The following is a 25139-nucleotide window of genomic DNA, read 5'->3' as shown; positions in this document are numbered from 1 at the left end:
ATTTGCATTTGCACTCGCGCTCGGTTGCACGCAATTGAAATGTGGAGCCCAGCCCCGTGCCGCACCCCAGGGTCTCATTTTTGTTTGGGGGAAACACACAAATTTGTTTCGCATTCGAATTACATTTGAATTGCATGTTGGAGACATTCCTGTTGCATGTGCCTGTGACTCAATAGGCGAAAGCCGATTAGGCATTGGAATGGCTAGAATGGGACTGCCACAAGCCCCCTCCCCCCCATTATCTGGACGGCTTTGATTTTGGACAGCTCAAGATGTGCAAGTGAATATTCAGTTGGGGGGAGTAAAGTGCTTTGCATTATTCTGGTCTGTTCTAGGCTAACCTGCCAATCTCTTCTCTATTAATGAATACTACACTCGGTTCTCTGTGAATGTACTTTGATGGACTTCTGGATGTATTTGGGATAACAGAGGACTTCCAACTAGCTTCCTTATATCAAGACCGTCGCTCATTTGGGGCTACTTGAACTAGTTATAGAGCTACAACTGTCCGACCACTGCTTCAACGCCTTCTCATGCCCTAAAGACAGCACCATAATCATAGCATTTTAAACTTCATTTTCTTCCGGAGAGATTGATAACTGTACATTTTTCATGCTGCAAATATTCTTTTAAGGTTCTCCACTATGCAAAAAGTCAATTAAAACCATTTCCCCTCGCAGCTGAGCTGGATGAAATCACATTTCACAACTCCTGCAGCGTTAATTGGAGATTCCTTAATCAAAAAAAGAGTATAAAAGGGGCAAGGGGGTTGGCGAAAGGGCGAAAGGGGAAAGTCAACTCGTTAACCCATTAAACCAGCGCAAGTCGCATGTTTAATCCGATTTTAAAAAATGCTAAAAAAAAGTCCTGCATAGCGTTAACAAAGAGAGGGAGAACGGAACAACGAGAGGGAGAAAAAAGTGCTCAGCGGAAGGGCAAAAGCGGCAAAAATGCTTAAGAAGAAGGCTGGCAGGCAGGCCACAGCGAAAAGCTATTAAGACATAAAGCATTTGTAACACCTTCGAGGAACGCCCCTTAAGAGGACAGGACAGGACAGGGCTACTGGGGGGTAGGAGGTCGAAGACACGCACGCAGTGGCAGACGACAGACGCCTCTGGACGAAGGACGAAGGACGACACGCACTCACAACAGCAAATAGGAAGTAAAAACGAAATGAAATGAAATGTTTCTAATTCAACGAAACGCATTTCAACGTAATGAAAATGGAGAAAAGCAACGACACAGACACGCCCACTGTGCTGCCGTTGACATTTTTTCGAAGCGCTTTCCTCGGCCTGACTGACACAGGGAGGAGCAGGGAGCAGGGCACAGGGCACAGGAGGGCACCAGCACTCGCACTCGCACTCGCAGGACATGCGTCGCTGGGTGTATAGTTTCCGTCGCCGTCATTGCCCTGCTCTCTTGCTCGGCAACACTTTCCGCTTTTATTTTATAATATGAACAATTTCCTCCACGACTGCCCCCTGCTTCTCCTTCTGCTTGTAGTTCTCCTTCTCCCCTTCCTCAATGCTTCCTGCTTTCCTTTCGAATCGCTCGAACTGTACAATGAATGAGTGCTGCCACTTTCATGAAAAATGCACTTCAAAAACTTTTCAATTTGCGAAAGGAGAGTCTCAGATTCAACGCTATGTCGCTCTCTCTTGTCGCTAATGACAATACACTTGTGCTCCCCTCACAGAGGAGGGGGTGCGATTGCAGGTCCTGTATGTATCTGAATGGGTAAGGGTGTGTGTATCTATTTATCTGTATGGGTCTGTGTGTGTGCGCATTTGCGCTTCTTACTTATTTGATTTACGTTTCATTTCCGGCTGCCATATGCTGCCTCGCCTCGCATACGAATTCAGCGAAGGAAGCAGCGAACAGAGAGGCATTTTAGCTGCAACTACGAGTATGTGTACATCTGTACGTATCTGTGTGTGTATCAGAGTTAATACTAAGAGCCACTCTCTGCCTGTGAGTGTGCGTGTACACCCACACACGTTATGCAATTATAACTTTTGTCGTTAGCAACTTTAAGCAACTTTAAACGTAAATTGCCGCCATGAAGTAGCTTTTGGCGCACGCTCTCAAGCACCGCCATTTACTTATACACCTGCACAACACACACACACATACACACACACACACACAGACACAGATAGGGGTATAGACATCGTAGCGTTATAGTTTGTTGTCGGCTTTGGCGCAAAGTGTGTGAAAGGTGTTTTATTGAATTAAGTGGGTTTAACGGGATTTCTATAATGCCAGCTTCGCTGCCGACAGTCGACAGTCGACAGTCGACAGTCCTGCATATGTATTTATTGTAACTACAGTTGCTAGTTTCACTCCCCCCCTCAGAATCAGTATGTGTGCGCGTGGTAGTGGCTTGTGGCAGGAGCTCCATTGGAATGAGTGCTTCCAGCAACAACAACTACGAGCAGCAGCAGCAGTGTGGCACTTTTGGTTAAACTTTTTCAACGTAATGCATATTTTATTTAATTTTTTAAGAGTTTGCCAAACCAAAAAATGTGCAAATAATGATGGGGAGGAGAGGAGAGGAGAATGGCAGAGCGGAGCCCTAGAGAAAGTTGTAAATTGTTTGGCAACAGTCAAGTGGCAGGGAATTATTATGCAAATGAAAATGGCAAACGAAAATCAAGGTGTTGCCCGATCTGTCAGACATTGGGCACTGACAATGGAAGTTGAAAGTACTCATTCAATGGGATACCAGAGATCTGTAGAGCCCACTCCCATCCCCATTGTTACTCGTACAATCATTCAAAGACCTATCTAACAATGTTGGACACTAATATGCGAAACCCATCACTAATCACATAAGTATATGTCCAGTCCGAGCTAGTTCTCGTAGCTGAAATGCCTGAAGCCTGACCACAACTACACTTCCGACCATAAATGCAACGAAAGACCGCTCCGCGGTCATAATTAATGGGACAGGCAGTCTCCAAGGCACTCCACTCTGACCCCCTGTCCCAATGGACGTCGCGCGTGTTGCATGCAAAACTCATTTCCACTTGAAAGCCTGCCCCACTGCAGTTATTCCTCATGTTTCTAGCTTTACTTCACTTTGATGCCCCTTCTGTGTTCCCTTCTGGCCTTCCCGTCTGGTCATGCAAAGGTCTCGTGTTCATTAAAGTGGACTCCCCTCCGAATTAGGCAAATGAGTGGCGCCCCCCTCCTTTACATTCGCATTCCGTGCTAGCTTTTTTGTGTGCTTCTCTGGTTCCAGCTTTAAATATCTTTTAAATATTAATAAGCCATTTAACTGCCACAACACGTTGATGCATGGGGCTCAATTAGGCTGCAAATAGCTTCAAATTGTTTGCTTAATAAACGTCATTCATCAAATCGACACGTTTTTTTCCACATCGACATCGACATCGAGCAAACACGCAAAGTTCATGTCGATTTAACCCCAAGGCTTGCTAGGGGTACCTACAGCGAATGCAGGTCAAACGAGGGGGCGTGACAAGGCCAAGAAGAAAAAATATTAATCCTGTAAACGACTTGAGTGAATTTATGTGTATTTCTTTCTACTTTTTTATAATTTCCCCTTCGAGGCATGGCTGTGCATCAAAGGAAACCTAATTTGCCACATGCGGCGGCTCTCTCGCTGCTCGCAACATTTGCATTCAATCTGGCCTTTGTTTGCTGTGGCACTTAGCGCCGCAATTGACGTCGCGACGCAGTGCACCCCTTGCATATCCTTGCCGGGATACTCGTAAAAAACAATATAAATATTAATGCTATTTGCTGAACAATTCAATTCGGTCGAGGAGAGAGAAGCTTCGAGGAACACTTGGCCGATTCACACGCCAAGGCAACGACGGGGTGTCGCATATTAATCAGAGCTGCCACAGCCACTGTGCTAGGTAGAAATATCTGCAGATATATATATGTATGTATATACATAGTACATAAGTATATTCATGATAAAGTGCGTCTGTTGACTCTGCAACAGCCGGATGGGTGCCGTGCCTGGGCCTGGAGTGCAGCACTCTGGGCGGGCCCTGATCGAGGGGTTGCACTCATTTTAGGTTGTAAGCCGATGGCAATACTTTAAGCCACTTCATAGTGACACTGAAATTAAAACATACAAACACAGATACACCCAGAGCCACAAACAACCCCCGAATGTGTTGCATCAGAGGGTATACAGTGCTCGTAAGGGTAAACGAGAAGGTATTGCGGATGGGACGGGAATGGGTACGGGAACGTGAAGGGAGACCATTCAAATTGGCTGCTATCGCAATTATTCATACGGCGGCATTCATAAAATGTCGCGCAAGTGCCAGGCGAGGCCAGGCTGTTCCTGTTAAGCCACTCACACAGATACACTTTGAGGCAATCACACGCAGAACAAACACAGTCACGAATACAGCTACAGAGAAACGTTTGGGATGGCCGCAAAAGTCCCCTGGACGTGGACTGATGTCAGTTTGACAGTTGAAACACAAATGCAATTATCACTTTATTTTAAACGATTTATGTGCAACACGGCAGCAGCGAGGAAAACAGGACACACCGGACACACAGGACACACAGGACACAGAGGACACGCAGGACAAGTAGACATGACAACGACGACAGCGGGCAAACGGAAGCGGAAATGGCAACAAGCGCAGCCACCAAACGAACGGCCCGAATGTCCGTCAGGGGAATGCGGTCAGCAAAGGTGAGTGTGTGTCCACGGCAGCTACGCTGTGATAAAAATGCAACAAAATATTGCACTTTCTAGCAGGCCGATCGATTGGGATGGGCCCCCCTTTTTCTCTGGATTTCGCCTGTTTGAAGTGCCTCAATTTCAACAATTTTCAAGTATGATTTTCCATTATTATAATAAGATAGGCATCTCTTAGCATTTCCCTTGTGTTTGGAGGACATGCATGTCCGGGTTGTCAGACCGAAATCTAGCTGCCTCTCCGCTTGGCCAGTGGGCTTCGGGGCTTATCAATATTGTATTAGATGCTGAACGGAGGTTTTATCTGGACTCATCACTCTGTCTGTCTGATTCTGGCTGCCCTAATGTGCCTCTGGTTCTTCAGCAATTGCAGCAGATTTCCATGAATGGTTCTTTTTGTGCAGCTGACTTATTGAAATTGACAGAAGGTTAATGGCGTTGAATGACGCTGAAATAGAGGCTGGCACAAGGCACAGGCAGCAATTTAACACCCCGCTGGGCAGGGACTGGGAGCAGGACCAGGAGCAGGACCTCACCACATGACAGCGATTCGAAACAGCCGCTTAGTTTTGATATAAGACGAGACCGAGAGAGAGCGAGAGATTTGCGATAAAAAATGATTGCACATGTGAGCGTTCCGGGCTCAAAATTGCAGCATTTGCGGCATGGAAAATATTTCACAGGCCAAAGGAAACTCAACAAATTCGTAACAAAGAGAGTGCCATCGCATCAGGGTGTTCGGAGGGAGGGTTGGGCAATCAGGGCAATGGGGTGGCGGTGGCCCTGGATTTGCACTTGCCAAGCAAGCTCTGGCGGGTTATCAGTGGCCTCGGCCATAAATCACTGTCAAGTTTCATTCGCCCTCGAAGTACGGAGTAGCAATAGCAGCAGCAGCAGCAGCATCTGGAGCATCCTCTATCCTAGCTCATTCGACAGCAACTTTTTCACACACATAGATCCAGAACGAGAGAGAGACACGGAGCGGCATCAACTTACCACGAACATGTGCCCCGGAGGCAAAAAGGTGCAACGCCAAAAGCAGCAGCAGCAGCAGCAGAAGGCAGCCACTCAACGACCCCAACGACACACAAGAAATAAAATAAAATAGAATCGAAAAAGTTGCTAATTAAAGTTTGTATTTTCCAGGGGCCCTGAACTTAGCCCCCCGCCCCCGTGACACAGGGCACAGGGCACAGAGCAGTGAGGGCATGGTCATGGTGCTTCCGCTGGCAGCGAAAGTGTTATCCCCAATGTCGTCTCCAATTCCTGGTCCTGTTCCTCCTTCGCAGGCAGACGCTGCTGGCATTCGTCATGCATTGGTTAACATTTCGTTACGCTGTCAATGGCATAACCGCACGGGATCCTCCCCTCTGCCATGCCTAATTTCCGCTATTGTTCATAATTTTTATTGCGCTTGTTGCGAATTAGTTTCGGTTTTGGCTGATGACTGTCCCGTCCCCTTCCCCTGGCCCAGCTCCTGCTCCTGGCCCTGCACCCTTATCAGTATTGCAATTTTTTGCAATTTAAAATTGGTTATAAATCGTCGCTGGTTGCGTTTAGGGGTGGCTTCTCTTGCTGTCCTTCGTCCGCTGAGGCGTTGACAGCGGCAGCAACATGAAGAGCCTGCGATTAACAGGACTGCGAACACGATTGCAGTCCTGACTTCCGGGGGATGACTTCTGATCGACTTTCGCTCGGGATGCGATTGCGGTGGGATACGGATGCGCCCCCTTCGACTGGGTGTGCCTTAAATTCATTTTTATTGCTTTTCAATTGTGGGCAGTTGTCTCGTGGGCGTGGCCATCGGCTAGGGGCAGGTGCCAATTCGTACCCAATTCGATAATTGCGGAAGTTGAAGGTTGGTTAATGGGGGACGGATACCATTGGATTTGTAGAAGAAGGACAGCTGTAATAAACATACAACACTATTATTCCTCTATAGAAGTTTAGGAATTATGTTAGACCTTGGTCCTGTCTAGAGGTTCTGGAACATAATACTCGTACAGTTTATTTCACTGTAATATCTTCGGAAATGTTAACATTCAGAATGATTTCTCCTTGCTGTTCTCCTAGCAGAATGCTACCAGGGAGCTCTGCAATGTAATCTCACATTGCTTAGTCTACATATAATAAAGGTGCTGGGATTTTTTCCGACTGATAACATTGTATGTTAAATAAGGTAACAGCGAATGTACAATAGCAGTGCTGTATCAAAGAAAGGCACAATCTAAGCATAGAGTAATTATTGTAGTTATTTTAATATTGTATCTATCTGTAATTATTTTTTTCTTCAGATATACGAGATTTTTATAGTAATTTGTGAACGGAAATTCTCCGAAAATACACATGATTTCGATTGTCTTAAAAACCAAGGCCAAAGACAGTGCCCAGTAAATTTGGAATGTAAACCCAAACACCACGTTCAGTGTCCTGGCAGAGCCTTAACAGTTCATACCAATGTAAGTATTTATAAGGCCTTAACATTCGAAATCCCAACTGGTTTCGAAATTTTAATACTTTCCTTAAGCAGACACATAACATTTAACTGTACTCCAAGGAAGTTTAACATTCTACCCCAATGTAAGTGTTTACATTCGCAGGCACTCAACATTCGAACACCGAAGAGCAATTTCGTATGATTCGAAATTTTAACACTGACCTGCTACGAAACTTTTAATAACATTCGACTCTACTGACACTTGGGGTAGGTTTGTTAGGGGTAGTTTCCTTACAGTGGTTAGTCCTGCTATTACTGCTATTAGTCCTCAACAGGACTTCAAACATGATTTCAAAAACCTTCTTCCCCTAGATGTAAGCGTTTCTGTTAGGGCTTTTCTGAAGTTATGAATCTAGTAAATGTTAAAAACGGACTTAAACAGGGCTTCGAATCTGTTCCCCCCACTCTTCATCAATTTTAACATGACTTCGAATATATTGTATGTTATTTACCATAGCTGGAGTTGCTTGTGTTGAAGCAAGCATAAAAGAGCATAATTTGAAATATTGTTCTTCTTGTTGTTTCTGGGCCTTAACATGATTTGACATGATTTTATGTAAGCACAGCGCAGAGTTACATATATCTAGTCCAATTTAATGTTAAGCGATGAAACCACACGGTTTTCATTGATGCTTGTTATAAGAAGGTATATAAAAATCATATGTACTCGTATTATGAATATTAAAAGAAGTAAAATATTCACATAGACTTTACCCAATCATTTACTAACATAACATTCTGTGGTTCCCATTTCGTTTCCCAAACGACCCACAACATTGCTCTTCTCTTCTGTTCTCACCTGAGCGCGTTGTGTAGGTCGGGTGCTCTGCTCTTATCATGTGCTCGCTCCGTGATAAGGCCGCTCCATTCGGAATTGAGGTGAGTTTCGGAGTTGAAAGTGGCACAGGAGAGCGGATGGGCGGCCAAGCTCTCTCCTCTCTCGCGCTTTGCTTCTCTGTGTGCCTTCGGGCAGGACGAACGAACGAAACGACGAAACGAAACGTCCACCCGCGCTCAAATCTATGCAACGGAATCGAGAGACGAAGGCAGACGCCGCCGCCCGAAACGAAAGCGAGGCACGAGGCAAGCGAACAGCTAACGGTCTGCCGTTGTTGCCACTGCCACTGCCACAGCAGCGCGCTGTCGCTGTCGCTATCTGCCAGTGCCACGACGAGCTGAGAATTTATTTGTGCAAAAAACGAACGCGCTTCAGTTTCGTTTTTGTTGTGCGCCCGTAAGGATGTGTCTGCTGCCGGTGCCGCTGCCGGGCTTCGTGCGTTCGCGTCGCGTGTGTGGGCATCCAGGACGCTGAAGCGTTCAGCCAGCCATTGAATCCGTGTGCCCCAAAGCCGGGCCAACTGGCAGAGCCAAGTGCCGAAGCCATCCAGCCAAGGGCCTCGGGCCAAGTGTCCAATGTGAATGATACCAGTATTGTACTGCCGCGTATAAGAAATCCGCCAATAAGGAAATTTGAAATTAGAAAAGATGAAGCATTCAGTGAAATCTGTGTTTATTTTGTGTTTGTGTTGTGTGCGAACATCGTCCACGGAATCATTGGCCGTATTGCCATCGTTACCAGCCAGGCTCTCGAGGAACGAACAGAACGGCTTGGTCCATAAGTAAACACACAGCAAAAGGTGCCTATCCCAGATGGAAACCCCCACACCCTACTCTCTGATTGACCCCCATAAGCACGGCTACACTCCGGTCCTCGGAGCATGCCACATTTAACGGGACGCTCGCCGCCTGCATGCAAATTGGGGAGCTTCCAGCTGATTCCCAGCTCAGCCACGTTCCGGATGAAATTTGCCCGAGTCCTTGCTCATCCTATCATCCTATCCCTGCTCCTAAACGCTTAATAATCGTGTGCTGGCTGTGGTCTGTGGAGCTGTGAAATAAAATTCCGAGCTCGTACTGCCTGCACCGAAAATGCGTTCACACTGGAGCATATTTTGCATTTGGGACCCCGATTTGGATTCTGTTCTGCTTATGCCAAAAGGGGAGCGGCGCAACTTTTTCCTTTCCGCCTCGTCTGACCCACTTTGGAGTGGAGCATTTTCATTGTCGTTTTCAATTTGTGTCTGTGCAGCCGGAAGGTTAGGAGTTAGCCAAGAATATGGCCAAGACATCTACTACGAGTGTATGGCCAGAACTTATCCCTTTTTCCATCTCGGTTAATTTGGTTAATTAGTGAGTGTCGGTTGGCGGCTGGTTTGTCGGCTTTTTGGCACCGAGAAATTGGTTTGGCATTTCGGCTCGAAGGATCCTTGAAAAAGTTTTCAAATTGCTGACCCCGGATTCGGTCATGCCCTGCCGCTAATAGCCAACATTATTGTTAAGCACACAAACAGGGAGAGAGGGAGAGAGAGAGAGAGATGTTGGCCAACAAAAGGGTTGTCGATCGACTGCATGTGCCATTTAACAAACACTAAGCTCTGGACCCTTTTGTGCCATTTTTCTTAATTTCACTCTCGATTCTTTTGGCCAGAGGACTCGCCTCTCCTCCGCACACCTCCTGGTCTCCTCTCGTACATACATAGTCGCACTCGTATTGCCAGCTGCCATTTGTTTGGGGCAACGGCAATAAAAGGCAGCCAGCGACTTAAGACATTTCGTCGGGGCTATTTCGGGGCACCAAATGGAGGCCAGCAACAATGGCCCTGGCAATCAATGGGCAGGGCACATGCAGAGGCAGAAGCAGAGGAAGAGGGAAAACTAAAATAAATTTATTTACTTTGCCACTAAATTTGCGCTGATTCCAGTTGCTGATGCTGCCTGGGAAGTGGTGCCCTTACTTAACTTTATTTTATTTTATTTTTCCCAAAGAGTATTTTACGTGGCATTATGTTTGCCCTACTCAAAAATGTTTGTCAACAAACGCAGCGAAGCGGAAAAATGGTTCAAAAAGGCAGCCTTGCCCCAGACCCAGCCCGAACCCGACTCCCCCTCTAAGTGTGTGTGTGTGTGCGAGTGTATAAGTAAGTGTTTGTTTGCTCAACCTTTGGCAGCAGATCTCGCCTCTCCAGAGTGTGTGCCACGTCCGGTGTTGGCTTGCAGAACTACTCGTACTCGTATTTGAAAATTTGCGGCACGTGCCCAAATTGCAAACATCAGCAAATAATAAAATAAATTCATTGTAAGCGGTGCACAGTGACTCCTGTGATCCTGGCACACTCTCAGCCTCTTGCTCTGCCGCTGTCCCTAAAAACAGACCAAATTAGTTGCTTGTCCCGAAATGATTAGGCGGCCATTAGAGGGTGTGTGTGGCCATGCCACATAAATCGCTCCTAAAAAACCTGTGTGTAATATTTTCATACATTCAATTGTGCTTTCATGGCACTAGCCATGCCCCTTGACGTTGTTGCAGTTTCAGATGCAGCAAAGCCATTGTTGGCGCTCTCAAGTGTTGGTGCCACACACCCACACAGGGCACATGGCGCACGGCACACTGCGACTGCGACTGCGACTGCAGTTGCACTTAAGTTGTTGCAGCAGGAGCCCGTTGTTATTCCAGTGTTTGTTATTTCGCTTCTTTGTGCACCGTCTGGCATTATAATCTCCATCCATAGTTGCCACCGAGTGGCGTGGAGACAGCGGGACAAATATAGAGACATACACTCACTTGACACGTGGTTGTTTTCATTTTTTTAGAGGATTCAGTTTGTTTTGTGCTGTGTGTCTGCCGGTGACAGGCTGCTGACAGGCGAGCAACTGTGGAGTAGAATGCATACATTTTCTGCTGGATTCAAAAGTTAATAAAGAGTTAACCCAGTTGCAGTTCAAAGAGAGCTGATTAGATTAGTAAAAGTTACCACTCGCAGCTAATAATAATTCCCATTCAGGGACTTGGACCAAGGCAAGGACATTCCAACACCTTTGGCTCTGCTAATTATCCGAGCTCCGAGCTAAGAGACGGGGCTGGCTGGCTTCTATTTGACTGCATTCCTTTCATGTCAAAGCATTTAATTATAATTCCACATTTACGAACTTGTTCGCTCCACTCTTTTTCTGCTTTTCTGTTTCTCAGTTTTTCTGTTAGACCTTTGCGTTATTTATTTATGCATTTACCTGTACCTTTGGAGTGTGCCAGCAGATGCAGGTGGAGGTGCAGGCTAGCAGGCAGGCAGGCAGGCAGGACTTGTGGGGCCAGCTGTCATGGCTGCTCGTTCGTTGTCTTAATTCATTTTTTATTTCTACGTATATAAGCTGTAAATTACAACTTCTGTTCCTGCTGTTCCCGTGCTTCTGCTCCTGCTCCTGCTGTCCTTTGCATATTTTGTATGATTCCCGTGTTGCTTGTTTCTCTTCCTGCCTCATGGAAAATGCAGTTCCATATTTGTATACCCTTGCAGAGAGTATTCTGATTTTTCACAGACTCAGAGAGGAAATTATTTTTCTTATGATTAGCATGAACAGACGACTTATGTACTTGTACCTACATATATCCTTGTGTCCTTTTGTATGTTTCTATCAAAAGTAGTGAATCAGCTTTAACCTGGGGGACAATGGTTCAAAATTGATCAAATTTGTTACTTTTTACCAGTAAGTGGAATCTTCAAGGGTATCTATAGCTTCGGCAGCCGTCGCTGCCATCACTTTCCCCCAGCTTTTGCTGTCGCTGTTTAATTTAAAGTTTTCCCCCCGAATGGGGGCGAGTAACTGCACTTTGGGGCGACGACAACTGTGGGTGTTGTCATAACTGCAAATCGGCTACTGACATTTAGCTACTTAACGTTCGCTCCCGGGGCTCCCGGGCCGAGCATTCGGGCATAAAAGCGGCTCGCAACTGTCTATGAACATCTGATGGAAGAGCAGAGCGAAAAACAGAGAGGGCCGGCCAGGCCGAAGAATGGATGGGTGAAACGCAGTCGGAATTATGTGGAAAATTGAGAAAATGTTTCTGCTGTGCGAAGGCACTTTAATTGCCCGTGGCACTCGGCGCCCCCCTGCACTGGACAACTGGTCATTAAGGGCCCGTGCCGTAGTACCCTCGAACGAGTTACGGAACTTGTTGAGTGGTCATGATGACGAACCAGGGCCGTGGATGGAGTGGTTGGAGTGAATGGAGAAATGAAGCCAGAGCTGGGGGCAATTGTCGTTAAGGTGCTTAGAGTAAGGCGTTGACTATTTGAGGTCGTCTAGCAGCGGCTATTTACGGGCTTCGCCAGCCAATGTCTTCATTGGGATTGGAGCAACCGAAAGGTATTACAGGAGCTTCAAAGTATCGGCCAGTAATGATGGGGCTTACCCGTACATCAAAAACTATTCGAATTACTTGAATTAGTACAGCATTTTTCGTCTACTTAAATGTAGTATACCCAAAGGATCAACATTTTACTGACGAAAAACCCAAATTAAACTTTTAGAATATTTGCTAGATTTTTGTATTTATTTTCGTTTTCTATTTTTTGTTTTTCTTTACTGTGAAAATGTTGTTTCCTGGGCAGGAGCGAAACCAGACAACAGCCACATTCTCTGGGAAAACTTATTTACACAAACTCAGTTTTTGTGCTTCTGCCAACACAGAGATGCACACCCACACTAGTGCACAGGCACACAGGCACACAGGCACACAGGCACACATGGCTGGCCACAGTACAGTGTGTCGACAGGGAAAAAGTCAACGTGTTTTTGCACACGTAAAATCCAAGGGTTTGTAATATGGAAAATAACTTCAATTACCAGCAGCAGTCATAATATTTTGCTTGTTTTTCTTTACTCATTCATTTTTTGTTTGCTAAAAGAATCAGACAGAAAGAGATGAATACAGAGAGTGAGAGCGAGAGAGAGAAAGAGTAAAAGTTGCATTAAAAATGGTTGTTAAAATACACAATGCAATAATATCACAAAAGGGAAATGAATGCACTGGATGTTTCTGTTTCAGGTGTCTGTCTGACCCGACCAGATGCTTTTATTAACGAGAAATAAAATCCCCGAAAAGGAAGTGCTAGAATCAAAAGGCAGGTGGGGGGGAAAAGGGAAAAACACACGCTTAAAACTAATAAGAAAAGCGCTTAAGTGGAGTACTTCGGCAGCTCTTTAGATTTATAAATACCTTAAATACAAAATTCTTGGGCTACCTAAATAATCTCCTGTTTTCTCTATTGTTTAATGGTTATCGGAAAATACAACGACAGAATGTATGTGATGTATGCCCAAGAGATAAATATACAGAGAATTGGAGGTCTACTCTGCTTGTTGAGAGCCGCTTATTTGAGTTTCCTATTGTTCATAGTTATTCATACCATAACTTACCACTTAAGCCCTTAGTTTTACGAGCATGGTTGAGTTGTTATTCGTGATGTCCGAAACCTAAACAACCGCAGGTTTACCTGTTGTAATATAACCTGTAAATCACCAATAATAAATAGCCCATATATATTATAAATAAATTCAATGTTGAAGATAATACAGTGCACAAGCTCGTAACCACCGCTTTTAAATAAGAACAATCTCTGGAAGAGGAAGGCATGTGCCGTGTGTGCCTGAGGACCAAACGATTTGTTGTCTGCACAATTTTTGTTTTCATTTCAACTTTCAGTGGAAGTGGAAGTTACAAATTTGAACTTTAAATTTCAACGTCAACACAATGACAGGGGGATGGCAGTAGCGTAGGGTAGTGATGGGGACTGCGTCGTCTTTGCGGAGGTGGGAGGATAGCAAGAAAAGAAAAAAAAACTTGCAGCCTGCAGCAAACACATTAAAACAAAGTTTTTAAAAGCAACCACAACATTTACGTCATGTGCAATGTGCGGCGGCCGTCGTTGTTGCCAAAGTTGAAGCCGCCTCCAGGGCCCGACCCCACACACGGATCGGGGTGTGTTCCCCTGGTGAACACATGGTGTATGGTGCTATATGGATTGGTGGGGCAACTTTAAGGCGTGCTCCGGCTCTGGTTGCTGCACCAGCATCAGCTCCAGCTCCAGCTCCAGCTCCAACTCCACTCGCAGTTTTTATAGTCAAAAGCCAAGTTGTTTGGCCAACAACAATCGCCATTTGCTGCCACATGTTGTAACTGTTGCCGCATTAAATGTGCACCAGGCACCATCCCATCCCGCTCCGCCGCCTGACTGCTGCGTTGCATTTCACTTTTATACCCCACTTTTATGCCCCACCCGGCATCCCGATGCACCCTTCGGCCACATTAGTTGACTCTGCACAGTGCACAGTGCACCACCACTACCACTACCACCACCACCACCAGCAGAGCACAGATTTCACTCCATTTTATGTTGTCAGACTTCCGAGTGTGCATTGCCGTGCCGTGCCGCCGCTGTGTTGTTATAAAAATGCCAAATTCATTCTCAGCATATAAACTTTAACCCTTACATGGGTGTGCATGTGTGTCTCTCTCTCTCTCAGTGTGTGTGCGCATCTGTGTATGTGTGAGTGTGTGCTGTTTATGCTTCCCCGCTGGTCGGGTCGGGACTGACATCTTTAGTTAATTTCGCAGCCGCAGAACTGAAACGAAAGGGACACCAAAGTGAAACTTTAGGAGATAGTAAAAGGGATTTGAAAAAAAGAAATATCAGAGCTAACCAAATGGATTTAATCTAAGTCTAAAGGAAACGAAATGCCAGCAAAGAGCAAGCACTTAAGCGATACACGCGTACACCAAATGCCTATAAAACACATGAACATATATTACAACTAAAAGTAACCAAAAACACATGAAATTCCCTTTTAAATATAAATCTAAAAGCAGCTTCTGCAAGCAAAAACAAACAAAAAATAATTGGTTTTGAAAAAGAAATAAATAAAAGTTTAAAATTGAAATATCATAAAATAATAGAGATTTTTTTTAATACAATATTAGGATAAATAGGGAATTCATTATGATTCTAACTAAAAGCAAACGTCATAAAATCAAATACAATATTTTTTGAGAATTCCTGCCTGCAAGAAATAATATGTAATATAATTTTTCCTTTTTCATTCATATTTGCAGCTCGCTAAAATGATTACCTAAAGGCAGAATCAGTGCAAAAAACTACAAAAACTAAAAGGAAATCAAATAAATACAGCTGCACAAAAAGGGAGAACAGCTTATAAAAAAAACATACATAGTTTAATTGGAACTGAAAAACCCAGTAACAAATAAATACAAATTTTTATAGCCGGAGGGGCGAGAAACAAATCAGAGAAACCAAAATCTAAAAAAAAGAAAAAATACGTAACTGAAACCACCGCAGAAATCGCTTTAGATTACAAAAAAATAAAACAAAATAAAAATACCAAATACTAAAAACCAAAAAACAAATATAAAGACAACAAAATGACGCTGCGCATATCGGCCAAATCCAAGCATCAGCGAGGACTCATCATCTATGGCTTTGTGCTGCTCCTGACGACAGCCACCCGGGCAGGACGGATCTTTGGTAAGTTTCGGGTTGAAGTTAAACATAATTCAAATGAATGGGAAAGGGAAAGGGCAAGGAAAAGGGAAAGCAACCCTCCCAGAACCCTACCAGTCCACTCCGCTCCCTTTGAGAGGAAATCAAATTATCTATTCGTGGTTTTGCGGCACTAATTAACGCGGGCAGTTTGCAGCTAATGGAATTTTTAATGCCGCAAAGACGCAATTTGTAATCTGTTCTCGAAAGGACTCTACCCCGCCCCCACACTCTCTGAGGTTTCTTTTCTTGTATTGGTTTCGGGTCAAATGGGGCATGGGGCAGATTGACAGCGGAAGTTGTGGGCCACTAAGTGTATGTGTGGGGCTCATGTTCTTTTCGTATTAATTATAATTACAGAAGGTCGCCTTTTTATGCCCGCCGACGTCGTTTACATTAATGAGGGACGTCAATGTCAAAAATAAACAAAAGAACACACACACATATCTCACTGTCTCCCTCCCTCCCTTGGCGTTTCTCCTCCCAATTGTTGTCCTGTTCTATTGGAAATGCCGACGCTGTGGTTTCGGCTGCCATGTTTTCTCTCTCGTTTTCTTTTTTTTTTGGCATTGTTGTTACTTGGGTGTACATTTTTATCGGGTGTGTTTGTTGATGTAATGAAAATAATTACATTTCTTGTACGTGGTTTGCAGTGCACACTGAACAGGAAAAGTCCCGGAAAAACAAGCAGCTAACAGGATTTCAGTATGGGGCAGTACCAGGAAGTACAGGGAAACACACACACACTGAGAGTGAGATAGAGACAGAGAGAGAGAGCACAGCCCGAACTAATTAACTGACAAATAAATAAGTAAACATGAAAACAGTTTTGTACACATGGCGATAATTTACATTTAATTATGGCAGCATAACTAGTTCCACACGATTTCAAATATCAAGTGAAGGGGTTGTCCTGAAACAACCTCCACCCGAGTAGAGTCGAGTCGAGTCGAGTCTCTAATTGCAGTCAGGTTTTGTCATAGTTGGCTCTCGGTGTGGTCCCTGCAGAACCATTAGAGAGCGGCCAGAGAGCCCAGCATGAGCATCTGGCACTAGAACAGTGAGAACAGAAACATTTTCAAACCAAAAATTTTGTTGACACACATTTTTTCATGACCGTCGCCCGCCATTCCGGGGTTGCCATTTCCAGCGAGGCCCCAAAAAGTATGCTACGAAAATGTGCACGCAAATGAGTTCGCAGTTCGCTCGTCATCAAGAGCCGCAATAAAAAAGCGGGCGGCAAACAAAAACCAGAAAAACGAAAGCTCACTTTATGGGCCGAAACTTTGGATACCCTACGAGCTTACGAGCTACTATTTTAAATTTTTCCCTCACATTATTTATAAACAGAGGAGCGATGCTAACGAGAGACGCTTAGAGGAAACCCCTTCCTTCTTTTGATTTGCAAAAATCTTATAAAAATCAAAGTATCCTCCGCAAGAGTATGAAAAACGCGAGAGATAAAGAGGAAGAGCCGGGAGCATAAAAAGCCGTGAACAAACCAGCACACATGCAAACAATGGCGATTACCGATAGCTTTCTGTGTGTGTGAGTGTGTGTGTCTCTGTGTCTGCATTGGCATTAGGCTGCCAGTTGGCGGTGCTTTTTGTCGGCCATTTTAATGTGTGTCTGCAGCCCGCGCAGCATCAACAAAAACAACAACAACAGCAGCAGCAATAAAACTACAAGCCGCACACACACACACACAAACACACGCACTCCGTGGCACACAGTTAAATACATATATAAAATACATATACGCTCGACCATGAAAGCGAAAAGTTTACGCGCTTGTTTGCTATAATTTCGATTGTTTTCACTGCAGCAGCAGCCACCCAGCCACACAGCCACGCCTTCTCCCAGAGAGTCGAACGCCTTCCAGTTCCTGCGACAACTGTGCACCATTTGGCAGCAATTTTCGTTTTATTGATGTGCGATGCGATGCGATGCAACAGCGATGCTGCTGCTGTTGGTGCTGCTGTTGCTATCAGAGCGAAAGTTTGATGCTGCTGCTGCTGCTGCTGTTGCTGTTGCAAGCACAACAAAAGCAACACCAACAGTCGTCACAAAAATAAGTAGCACACACACAGGGAGAGACTTTTACTTGCAACTTTTGTTTGCGTTATGTAGTTGCGGTTAAGTGCGAGAAATTTATGAAAAACTTTTGAAAATGTTTTCGTAATTAAAGTTCTCCACAATGCGACGCACACAAACAAAACGAAACAAAACAAAACCAAACAAAACCGAAACCGGCAACAAAGCATTGACAAAACTGAGGGGTACTTGGTCTACTTTCGCCTCTAACGTTTTCACAGCTCGGGCTTAAGTGGCCGTGTAACTGCAGCTAGTCGCAGCTAATTGTTGGCTTAAATGATGCCACACTGGCAAGCAGATTGTGCGCGAGATGGAGATGCATAAAGCCAGGACAAAAGAACTGCCGGCTGAAAGTTGTTTTCCAAGTCGAGAGCTTCATCCGTCACCACAATGGAGCTCCAGCTTAATGGAGAACCAATAAAAGCAATGGTTATGGCTTGGTGTAGCGGCCCCCATGAATAAGTCAGCAGATCTGCCAGAAAATACCAGGTGAATAGGCAATTTTTGCCGTCAAGGCATATTTATTGAACCGGCAGCTAGTGGCACGTGCCCCCAGTCTAGGAACTCAGCCCACAGTCACCTCTCTCTCGTCCCATCTCGATTTAGTCCCGCATTGGGCGAAAATTGGTAAAGTGAATGCCTGAATGTCACCATGGCGTGTCGCCCCCTCCTTTGTTTCCAGCTATTAGCTCGACTTGAATGTCCCTTTTCCGGTTTCACACATCTGCAATTACAGCACACAGCCACACCCAACCACAGTTGACAAAGCTTATGAGGGGACACCCACACCCACACCCCCACCACAACACACACCGCACCGCACCACACCCAACCGCACTTGCCAAAGTGTATTAGAAGTCGTTCGGGTGTCGCACGTCGCAAATCGTTTCGCTTTTGTTTTTAAATTATTCATGTTATGTCTAAGAGCAAACAGCGATTTAGGACTCCCTCGATTCGAGCCCGCACGCACTTTATATTCAGCTCATTACAACAATGCCGAACCGAACCATTGGCGACATCAACAGCAACAGCAACAACCACAACACAGCAGCTACGGGAACGAAGGGAAGGAAATTGTCTGAGATTTTATTTAGTGTAGGCGACGCGTCCTTGGTGGCTATCCTGTCTGGAGTAATTTCTTTATTAGATTCATTCAGCCCTCTTGCAAATTTTCACTTGCCCCAGGCAACAGCAACAGCAGAGGCAAAGCCAAGAGTAGCTAAAAACAATTTTCCAAATTAGTTTTTGCCTCCCTTTCAGGCGAGGAAGTCTTAAAAGAAAAAGCAAAAATTGCTCAAGAGTTACATTGAATCTCAGGATTAAGAGTTAGTTTCGCACATCCTCGAACAATCTTTAAGGCATTCTTAAGGAGACCCACAGCTTAAACGCAAACTCTTCTGTGGAGAAAGATCGGAGCTAGAAAGAACATTGGCTGGGGATTCCTTATATTTCCACCGGAATGAAAATTGGAAAATTCTTTGAATTCCCTCTCCAAAATCAAACAGAAATGGCAAGTCCAACCGCATTTACCAAATAAAGGGGCAAATAGGAACTGCTTTGACATTTGTTTGGTTTGCCAGAGCCATCCACACGAGCGCCACCACTCCATACAATGGTAAATAGTGCGGAATATTTGATGATGCAACAACAGAACAGTAGCACCCACAAAAAAGGCGGACGAAAAAGAAATATACTGAACCCAGCGCGGGAAATAGAAAATAGTTCTTCCAACACTGGCGTACAATGCAACTGCAACTGCAACTGCCATGGAAATGGCAATGGCAATGTCATCGAAATAGGCCAGCAAACGTGGGCTTTTCATAATTTATGCGGATGGCAAATTTAGACAGAGCGCCCACAAATAATACAATGCAGAATGGGGCAGATAGGGGCAGAATGCCAGAGCGGGGGAGACCGCCGGAGGCACACAATATGGCTGGCTGACAATTTGATGGTTCATTGTTCTGCTGGGTGTGCTATTGGCATTTTCAATTAATGGAAAAATGCCAAAAGGACAACAGCAGCAGCAGCAGCAGCCACTTTCCTATAGCACTACCTCTAATGGGGTGGACCTGCAACTGCAGCTGCAACTGGAGCTCTGGAAAATACGACACATGCATATCAATTAGCAAGTTCGAGGTGCAGTACGAGATCCAGGGAATAAAATTTGATTATTTGTTACGATTCAGTGCAGTGCAGTGGAGTGGAGTGGAGGCCAAACTGCAAACTGAAAAACTGTAACCAATCAAGCGTTAAGAGTCCTAGAAATCAGAAATCATGAATCCGATATTGGATATTGGATATTGAATATGCCTCTCCTATTACGTATACGCATACGTATACAACGAGTGGATTCATATACTGCTTGTTTGCTGCTACGCAGTTGACTTTTCCCGACGGTCGGTTGGATGTCATAGCCTGGCACGGCATGGCAAAAATTCAATTAAAAATCAAAAATGCCAAAGTCTCTTTCTCGTTATGCATACATGTACATATATGTATATCATCTGCAACTAACAAAAACTACGGACTGCCTAAAGTCCAGAATCACAGAACCGAACCACCCGACATTTGTGTACGTGAATGTGAAAAATATTGGCAAATAATAATGCCATAAAAACCAACGGGGAAACTATTCCAGACATATCCAAATGAAAATCTCCTTTGTAAAAAATAAACCAAATTGTTGTCATAGAGATGGGTGGACGAGGCGGCATGCACTTTCTTGTTTTTTGTTTGAGTTTTCACACAGTTTTCCCAGGCAAAAATTTGCAAATAATATTTTACGCTCTTTACACAAATTTTCTACTACGCTGGCTACCAACTATGCTGCGCTGTTGGCTTTAGCTTCTGCCTTTGTTCTGGATGCTGCTGTTGCTGCTGCTGCTGTCGTCCTCACCGCCAGCCAGCTCCATCGTCGTGTCGTGGCTTGCTTTGCATATCGAAATAATTTTGTTACAACTTTAATTAAATTTTGGGAGCTGTAGCAGACAACAACACAATATATATTTTCAGCTCAGGCTCGAAAGGGCGGGACAAAAACTGATAAACCATAATCCAAATGACAGATCCGCATCAGACAACTCTGCTTAGAATTTCTTTTAGGGCAATGGATTTAAATTAAATGGAAATTAAATTTTCATTACAATTGTCTTGGGAGCAAAATGGGAGCAGAGATGGCTGCTGCTCGGTGAGGCGAAAATAGTCAATTAACCCATTGGGAAATCATAGAATTTATGCACATCGTAAATCTTTTACAATGTTTGCCGGGCTCTCGACGTGCTGCTCGACAAATATGAATCACTCGCTAAATGTGAGTCATTTAACAATTTAATTGCATTTAATGTTTATTTATGAAACCATAACAACTGATTTGCATCGATTTGGATAAACAACAATAATTGATTAGACAATTACCAGGGAAAATATTGATGTATAAAAATGCACTCCCAGCGGATGGTTAATTTTAATTGATTATATTCAGGCCAGCAAATCCTTTCCTTTTTTTATTTATTCAGTTCATTTGGAATGAACTTTAAGTCGCAGAGAGCTGAAACTTAAAGTGCAACCGCAAAAGGAAAAGCAACCGCAATGGAAAAGGGACTTACCCATCCTTCCTCATCCCACCTCACGGCACCGCACCTGATCTGGTATTCCCTGTGCCATCATGCGCCTATTATAATCCCGCCTAAGCTGCAGCGATTATTGTCTAAAAAATTCATGTATTTCATTATTAGCCTGAGCGCCAACGGCTCGGCTCGGCAGTTCCGGCCTGGCCCGGTCCGGTACGGTCCAGCCCGCTTCTCCTTCCCGCCAGAGGCTGTTCATTTGCTGTCATAATTTAATTTTTGCCACCAGTCGAGGGGCCAGAGCTCACACAGACAGTGGCCCAGAGAGAGAGAGAGAGAATGAGGCAGGTGGAAGAGGCACATCCACATCCTGCTCTGCTCTGTCAGAGCTTGTCCTTTTGTTTCGGCTCCTGCAGCATTGGCTGCACAAAGTCAACATAATCCAGAGAGGCCTGGCCCCTCCCGGGCCAGCCGGTGCTGGCCCTCGCTCCGGCATCAGGCTTCAAAAATCCCAATGTGGTCGGCGCTGTGGCTCATTAATCCATGCAGTCGAATGGTAGACGCAGACCCTCCACATGGCCTGTTTTTGCTTTGCTTTCCTTCAGTTTCTGGTCTCCACATCTATCCATCTACTCTCAAAAGCAAGCTGTGTTGTGGGAGCCGAGACCCATAAATCAGACGCCTGCGGGCAGTTCATCATCATCATCATCCTCATCCTCGTCGTGGTCTCAGCCCCATTCCCATCCCCATCCCCAGACCCATCCATAGCCCCAGCTGGACTCGCAAATTAGTTGCGTAGCGCGCATGAATGTCACCATTTTTCTCGCTCAATTTGCTACGCAAATTATAAACACCAAATGGAAATTGTAATCAAAAAACCAGAAGCAGAATACTGAACTTCCCAGACGTTTAGCTACCCTTCAGTGACGGACTGGACAGGGAATGTCCTGCCTCAAGGCCATTCGAATGTACCCCCCAGCAAAGGGTAAGCGGCTGGGAGAACTTCAACGTTGTTGAAATTGAAACGCCTCGGGATTATTTAAGCATTTATTTCGGCGGGGCGGAAAGTCAATAATGAAACAATTTCCCCCGACAGTAGCAGCCGCAGCCGCAGCTTTAAGCAGCCTCGAGGCCAGAGCTGGAGCTGGAGCTCTCTCTCCACAGCCAAAATATAATAAAATTCGCATAAAAATCATTTCGCAGCAGCTTCAGCTCCTTAGCTCCTCAGCTCTTCGGCTGCTTTCCCACCGAAGAAGCAGATATGTATGGTCTGAGCCAAGCTGCTTAAAATTTTGAAAATGGTATGGAAAAATAGTGGATCTTAAGAGCTGCTATAAATAACAGATGAATTCCCGAAGCTTCGTTTTCTTGCACTGTCACCCACTGTGCAGGAAGACACTGAGCCTGAGCCTGGATGTCACCCACTGTCTACCCACTCACCCACGGCCTGCAGTTGTCTGGCAAGCAGCCCAGAAGTTGGTTTCTGCAGTCGGATGAAGTTGGCTCTGCTAAATGGCCAACGGACTGGCTGGATGTCTGATGGCTGAATGGCTGGTTGGCTGGCTGACCAGTCCATGATGTCACGCCTATCACAACCAATTTACTAACGAAGCAGATAAATCCAATTTCTGGCCGACAGCAGCTAAGCTGCTTGAAAAAATACTGCTTGAAAAAAAAAGAAGAAAAAAAGAGGGCAGCACTTCCTGGCTGGAGACAATTTCCGCTTCCGCTTGGATTGACCGGCGCCTGGAATGGACTCAACCCCGATACCATGTCGTGGGCGAATCTTGGTTTATTAAGCTGATCATCAGGTTTATTAGCGTTTAGCACTAGGCCAAGGCTCTCCTCAAGAGCGGTCACCAATTAGGGTGCTTTGTACTGCCACGACTTCTTTGATGTCTTTGTGTGTGAAAACTTTCGATTCGACGTTAAATTAATTAGATGAAATAATTACACAGTCCCGCCCGGAAGTGGGTGACTCTCTGGGCCGACTCTCAAAGGAAGCACTCAGGCAGATTGGAATGCGGTTGCTCAGATGAATTCTTGCTCAACTTGAGAAACACCTTTGTGTCTCTTTCTCTCTCAATACCTTAGTGCACTACAAAGGCACTACGAACTGCACTCTTTTTGAACACAGCCATAGCCGCAGGGGGCAACAGCAAAAGGAGGGATGCTCCGAACATGACTCCGGAGCATTTTAATCTACAATTGAGGCTTGCAACAGAGGCTTCTCCCAAGACATCTGCTCGGCCAGTAAAGACATTTTAATTTGTTTTTTGGTAATTCAGTACAGTTTGGGCTTTCATTTTGATTTTAAGTGAGTTATTATGCCAGTTGCAAAACAATTTGATACTAAGTGAAAACGGAGAAGACTTGGACCTGTAGCTGGCACATTTATTTGTGCTTTTGTCCCGAGGATGAGCAAAAGTTTTAAATTAAATTCTAGTTACTACTCGTCCAGTGCGTGTGGCAGCAACCAGAGCGATGCACCATCTGCCGTCTGACCCAAATACCAGGCCAAGTTCTGGCCCTACAGGGAGTTGGTTCAGTAGATAGAACCCCCGCTCGACTACCGCCTGTGAAGCCATTGAATCCCTGCCAAGTGAATGTTTTTCAGTTGGCTGCTGGAAAGCCGAATCGAAATCGGTTTTGGACAGAAGCGGTACTTGTACTCGTTCTGTTGTCCTGTTCCATCATAATACAATTTTTATAATTTAATCAAGCTGAGAGCAGTCCTCTGCCTGCAGTCCTGGCTGCCACAGAGAAACACTCTCTTTGTGTGTGTGGCATCATCACTTGATGTGCAAATAAAAATAAGTGCGACAATAAAACAAAAGCCAAACAGAAGCGTAGCCGTGAGTGGAGATTAACAATGGAGGCGTCTCGCAGCTTTTACGACCGATGTGATGCGATGCGATGTGATGCCACTGCTACAGTCACTGCTCCATGTCCATGGCATTGCCTCATGCCCCATGGCCCATGGCCCATGGCCCATGCCCCATGCCCCAAGCCCCTGCCACGCATTTGTCATACACTTTTCGGGGCAATAAAAAGGGTCCTGTGACGGGTTCCCCAATGGCGTCGTCCGTTCGCTGTTCTCTGTTGTCTTTGTTTGGCTTTTATTGCCGTCGCTTGTCAAAAATGGAAAGCCTTGCAGCAATCTCTCCCCCGCTCTCGCCCTGGCTCTCAACGTTTTTTAAAGCGCACTCTGAGGATTGACTTGGCTTTAATGCCTGCAGAGAATGATGATGGTCATAAATCTATTAATTTTCATTACGCAATTACCAGCAGCAGTAGCACCAGCAGCATCATGTCAGAAGGTCAACGTGTGCGTGTGCTAATTACAGGACACGGGTCGCATACCAGCGACAGGAACAGAGACAGTCCCAAAACCCACGAATACGAGTATGATCAATCAAAACCCCGACACGTAACTGGGTTACGGCTCGGATGTGTGTTGTGTGTTGTGTGATGTTCGATGTGTGATGTTCGATGTGTGATGCGTGATGCGTGATGCCAATACGCGCACGATGGCAGGGCCTCATGAATGTTTTGATTAATTGCCCATAGACATATACAAATTTATCGTATAAATATTAAAATAGATTCAACGATTTTTCAGCATTCCAAAGGGAAAGAGAGAAGGGCCCGCCGCCCGCCCGTGTGCACACAGCCAAGCAGAAAGCCAGACAGAAAACCAATTCGACAGTTAGTCGGCTTAGGCCCTACACACGAGATCAGAGCCCTTCATTGATGTATCGCTCTCGGAGTGGGGCTCGACTCTATCAAACATTTGATACTCATGAATATTTTAAAAGCGCTTCCGAAACACAGCAACCACTGCGGAACTGCGGAAATAAATGCAATACATTTGAATAAACAGGCTT

General features: G+C 45.1%; 1 protein-coding gene and 1 pseudogene across 1 annotated transcript in view; one reads left to right on the top strand and one right to left on the bottom strand.

Annotated features, from left to right (window-relative positions):
- The window catches only part of LOC6595241, a 67329-nt pseudogene extending 53855 nt beyond the window's left edge, over positions 1-13474 (bottom strand).
- Positions 13475-15471: 1997 nt separating this feature from the next.
- Positions 15472-25139, top strand: part of LOC6594977 (protein sidekick-2) — a 46863-nt gene continuing 37195 nt past the window's right edge. The window contains exon 1 of the mRNA XM_026984129.1: positions 15472-15574. Coding sequence (XP_026839930.1) covers positions 15472-15574 — 103 coding nt within the window. The remainder of the gene's footprint in view (positions 15575-25139) is intronic.

The sequence above is a fragment of the Drosophila persimilis genome, unplaced genomic scaffold (assembly GCF_003286085.1).
Source record: "Drosophila persimilis strain 14011-0111.01,24,50 unplaced genomic scaffold, DperRS2 tig00000000-arrow-pilon, whole genome shotgun sequence".
Taxonomy (NCBI): Eukaryota; Metazoa; Arthropoda; class Insecta; order Diptera; family Drosophilidae; genus Drosophila; species Drosophila persimilis.
This window is presented reverse-complemented; position numbering and strand designations above follow the sequence as displayed.